The sequence below is a fragment of the Sinocyclocheilus rhinocerous genome, unplaced genomic scaffold, assembly GCF_001515625.1.
Source record: "Sinocyclocheilus rhinocerous isolate Xijiao unplaced genomic scaffold, SAMN03320098_v1.1 scaffold2121, whole genome shotgun sequence".
In the NCBI taxonomy this organism is placed as follows: Eukaryota; Metazoa; Chordata; class Actinopteri; order Cypriniformes; family Cyprinidae; genus Sinocyclocheilus; species Sinocyclocheilus rhinocerous.
In genome coordinates, this window is record NW_015630977.1 from 93,999 (window position 1) to 97,984 (window position 3,986).

At 39.8% G+C, this 3,986-nt stretch overlaps 1 protein-coding gene across 1 annotated transcript in view; it reads left to right on the plus strand.

The window, feature by feature from the left end:
* Window positions 1-3,704, plus strand: part of LOC107740798 (fibrillin-1-like) — a gene marked incomplete at its 3' end in the record, with an annotated part of 57,117 nt that extends 53,413 nt beyond the window's left edge. Inside the window, 8 exon segments of the mRNA XM_016553297.1 lie at window positions 958-1,020; window positions 1,298-1,426; window positions 1,637-1,759; window positions 1,838-1,996; window positions 2,909-2,980; window positions 3,081-3,206; window positions 3,370-3,492; window positions 3,585-3,704. Coding sequence (XP_016408783.1) covers window positions 958-1,020; window positions 1,298-1,426; window positions 1,637-1,759; window positions 1,838-1,996; window positions 2,909-2,980; window positions 3,081-3,206; window positions 3,370-3,492; window positions 3,585-3,704 — 915 coding nt within the window.
* Window positions 3,705-3,986: the final 282 nt, after the last annotated feature.

Sequence of the window (3,986 nt, forward strand, 5' to 3'; positions counted from 1 at the left end):
ACACACACACATGCACACACAAACACACACACACACACATGCACACACAAACACACACACATGCACACACAAACACACACACACACACACACACACATACTTGTATTTGTGGTTAACGGGGACTCTCCATAGGCGTAATGGTTTTTATACTGTACAAACTGTATTTTCTATTACCCTACACCAACCCTACACCTAAACCTACCCCTTATAGAAAACTACTGGCAATTTTTGAATTTCATAAAACACCGTTTTGTAGGTTTTTAAGCCTTTTGTTTTACGGGGACATATTTGTGTCCTCATAAACCATATATACCAGTACACACTTACACATACACACACGCACATGCAAGCACTTGATTCATTCACTGCTATTATAGCTAGCATTATAGTTATCGTTATTGTTAATGATTATCATTACAGTTGTCGTTATAGTTATCATTAATGATTAACAGTGTAGTTATTACACACTTTAGGTAATATAAGGTAAGGTAAAATCAGACTACTTTTGGATTACTTTTGATCTAACTCGTTATTGTACCATTTAGATATAAAAATACAAAGAGAAAGAAAATTTAATCCATTCATTGTGATTAACAACATGAAGTGCATTAAACATCAAAGTTTTCCAAACTGAGCTTTGTGAGCTTAATGAAATGCTAATAATTAATTAAATCATAAAAATGTAAAATTAATATAATTATTTAAATGCATGTCGTGACCATGTGAATAAAATGTAATAATGTAATCAATAAAAAAGTAACTGTAGTCTCATTACGAGTATTTTAAAATAATATCTAATTGCAAATTCTTAATTTTTGGAATCTGATTACGTAATCCAGATTACATGTAATCAGTTACTACCCAGCACTGGTTATTGTTATATTTATTGTTAATGATTATCTTTATAGTTATAAGTATAGTTATCATTCTCTGATGTGTTGTTTGTTTCTCTCTCAGCGGAGTACAGGCTTCTGTGTCCTGGAGGAGAAGGATTCCGACCCAATCCCATCACTGTGACACACACACTCTCACACACACACGCGCACGCACGCACACACACACACTCACACTCATACACACACGTGCGCGCGCGCACGCACGCACACACACACACATACACACACTCATACACACACTCATACACACACACGCACACAGGTTTGTTTTTGTGAAAAGTGGGGACATCCCATAGGCGTAATGGTTTTTCTACTGTACAGACCGTATATTCTATTGCCCTACACCAACCCTACCCCTAAACCTACCCCTCTGGTGGATGCTGATCTCTCTGTCTGTGCATTAGATATCAACGAGTGTCAGGAGCTGCCTGGTCTGTGTCAGGGAGGAAACTGCATCAACACGTTTGGCAGTTTTCACTGTGAATGTCCGAAAGGTTTTGCACTCAATGAAGACACCAGGATCTGTGAAGGTCAGTCCGACTTCCTCTTTCACACACTCTCTCTGTCTCTCTCACTAAGTCTGCTTTATTTTTGTAGTGCTTTAGACTCTGTACACTGTTTCAAAGACAGACAGCTTTCCGAGGAAGTTTTTCCAGCATCATTCTAAAAATTTAGCATGAAGCAACAAAAGTGTGACTTTAAAGTGCACATTAATTAAAATATTGATTGTGTGTGTGCAGATGTGGATGAGTGTGAGCGTCCCGGCATCTGTGGTCCGGGTCAGTGTTACAACACCATTGGGAACTACACCTGCATCTGCCCTCCAGAGTACATGCAGATCAACGGAGGAAACAACTGCATGGGTGAGTCACGCTACACGCATCACGCCAGCGGTTTCCCTCAGAGCAGACTGTGACGCGTTTGTTGTGCTGTGTGTTCAGACATGAGGAAGAGCTTGTGCTACAGGAACTACTACTCTGATAACGCCACATGTGATGGAGAGCTGACCTTCAACATGACCAAGAAGTTCTGCTGCTGCTCGTACAGCATCGGCCGGGCCTGGAATAAACCCTGCGAGAAGTGTCCCGTCCCCAGCACCAGTGAGACACACACTTACTTACGTTCATTCATTCAGCAGACGCTTTCATCCGAAGCAGATGAGGAATACAACAAGCCATTCTTCTGAGGTGGAAATAACATGAGAAGAGCAAAGTTTAAAACATCTATACGTCTAGAAGAGTACAGGCTAGAACAGAAAGGGACTGAAGAAATATTGCAATGCAAGAGATGAGTTTTTAACCATTTCTTGAATATTGTCAGGGATTTGCACATAAACCAGAGTCTTTAAAAAGTCTTAAATTTAGTTTTATGAAGTTTAGGGCTACAAAAAGTCCTAAATATCTTAAATCTTAATTATAATTTCAATAGGTCTTAAATTTTGGACAGAAAAACAGGAATTTCAGTATGGGTTAATGTGATGAAATAAAATGTGAGTGCTGCTAAAAACATGGCGCTGTTGCACATGCATATATATATATATATATTCAGTTTATAATTTTGACTATAATTTTCCCTATTCTTAAAAAAAAGCTGAAATGTGAGGTTTATCATTTTTTAAAACTCTTTGTTTTTGTCAGAATCTGTATTTGAACTGTAAAGTTGTTAAAGTTGACTTTGCTCTACCTCTCATATGGTATTAATTAAAAAGGTCTTGATTTAAAGGGGTCATATGATACTGCTAAAAATAACATTATTTTGTGTATTTGGTGTAATGAAATGTGTTTATGCGGTTTAAGGTTAAAAAAACACATTATTTTCCACATACTGTACATTATTGTTTCTCCTCTATGCCCCGCCTTTTTGAAACGCGTCGATTTTTACAAAGCTCATCGTTCTGAAAAGCGAGGTGTGCTACTCCAAAGAGAAAGGAAAAAATGAAAGAAATCGCATTGACCCCTTTAAAAAATTCTTCAGATATACTGACAAAAACACACTGCTGTTCTCTGCTGCAGATGAGTTCGCTGTGCTGTGTGGAAGTGAGAGACCTGGATATTTTATTGACATTTACACCGGTCAAGTCATTGGTAAACACACAGATATACTCAAAGACATTCAAACACGCAGTTCTGTGTCTGCAAGATTTCACATCCCTCCTCTGTGTGTGTGTGTGTGTGTGATCCGTAGACATCGACGAGTGCCGTGAGATTCCCGGAGTGTGTGAGAACGGCGTGTGTATCAACATGATCGGCAGTTTCCGCTGTGAATGTCCGATGGGTTTCGTCTATAATGACAAGCTGCTGATCTGTGAGGGTAAGAGTTCACTGGACGCGTCACTGCCCTTCGAGAGTCTAAAATCTACAATAATGTCAACAAAAATGAGTGACAGGCTGCATGTGACGAGTTCTGGATTAACAGTCTGTATAAAGATTGATAAATGAAATGAGATGATTTACTCTCAACACTCTGTGTGTAGATATTGACGAGTGTCAGAATGGGCTGGTGTGTCAGCAGAATGCCGTCTGTCTGAACGTTCCTGGAAGTTTCCGCTGTGAGTGTAGACCTGGATACCGGCAAACTCCCACCCAGCAGTGTGTCGGTGAGTGTGTGTAATGAAGATGTACCATCTCATATTGCTCATAGTGTGTGTGTAATGATAATGATGATGGTGTTTGACTCTTCCTCTCTCAGATCGTAACGAGTGTGCTGAGAATCCAAACATCTGCAGTCCGGGTCAGTGTATTGACATGGTGGGTAGTTACCGCTGCAGCTGCCCCAACGGCTTCAAATCCACGCCAGACCTGTGTATCGGTAAGAGATCAGCCTCACACACCCTTCTATCTGTGCGTTCATATGTCTGTGGTACATCCTCATGTAGATAACTAACTAACCGACTACATGTGTTCTTAACTAACTGACCGTCTGTGTTCATAGCTAACTGACCGTCTGTGTCCGTGTTCATAATTAACTGACCGTCTGTGGTCTGTGTTCATAACTAACTGACTGTTCATAACTCTGTTTATAACTAACTGTCTGTGGTCTGTGTTCATAACTAACTGACCGTCTGTGACCTGTGTTGATAACTAACTAACT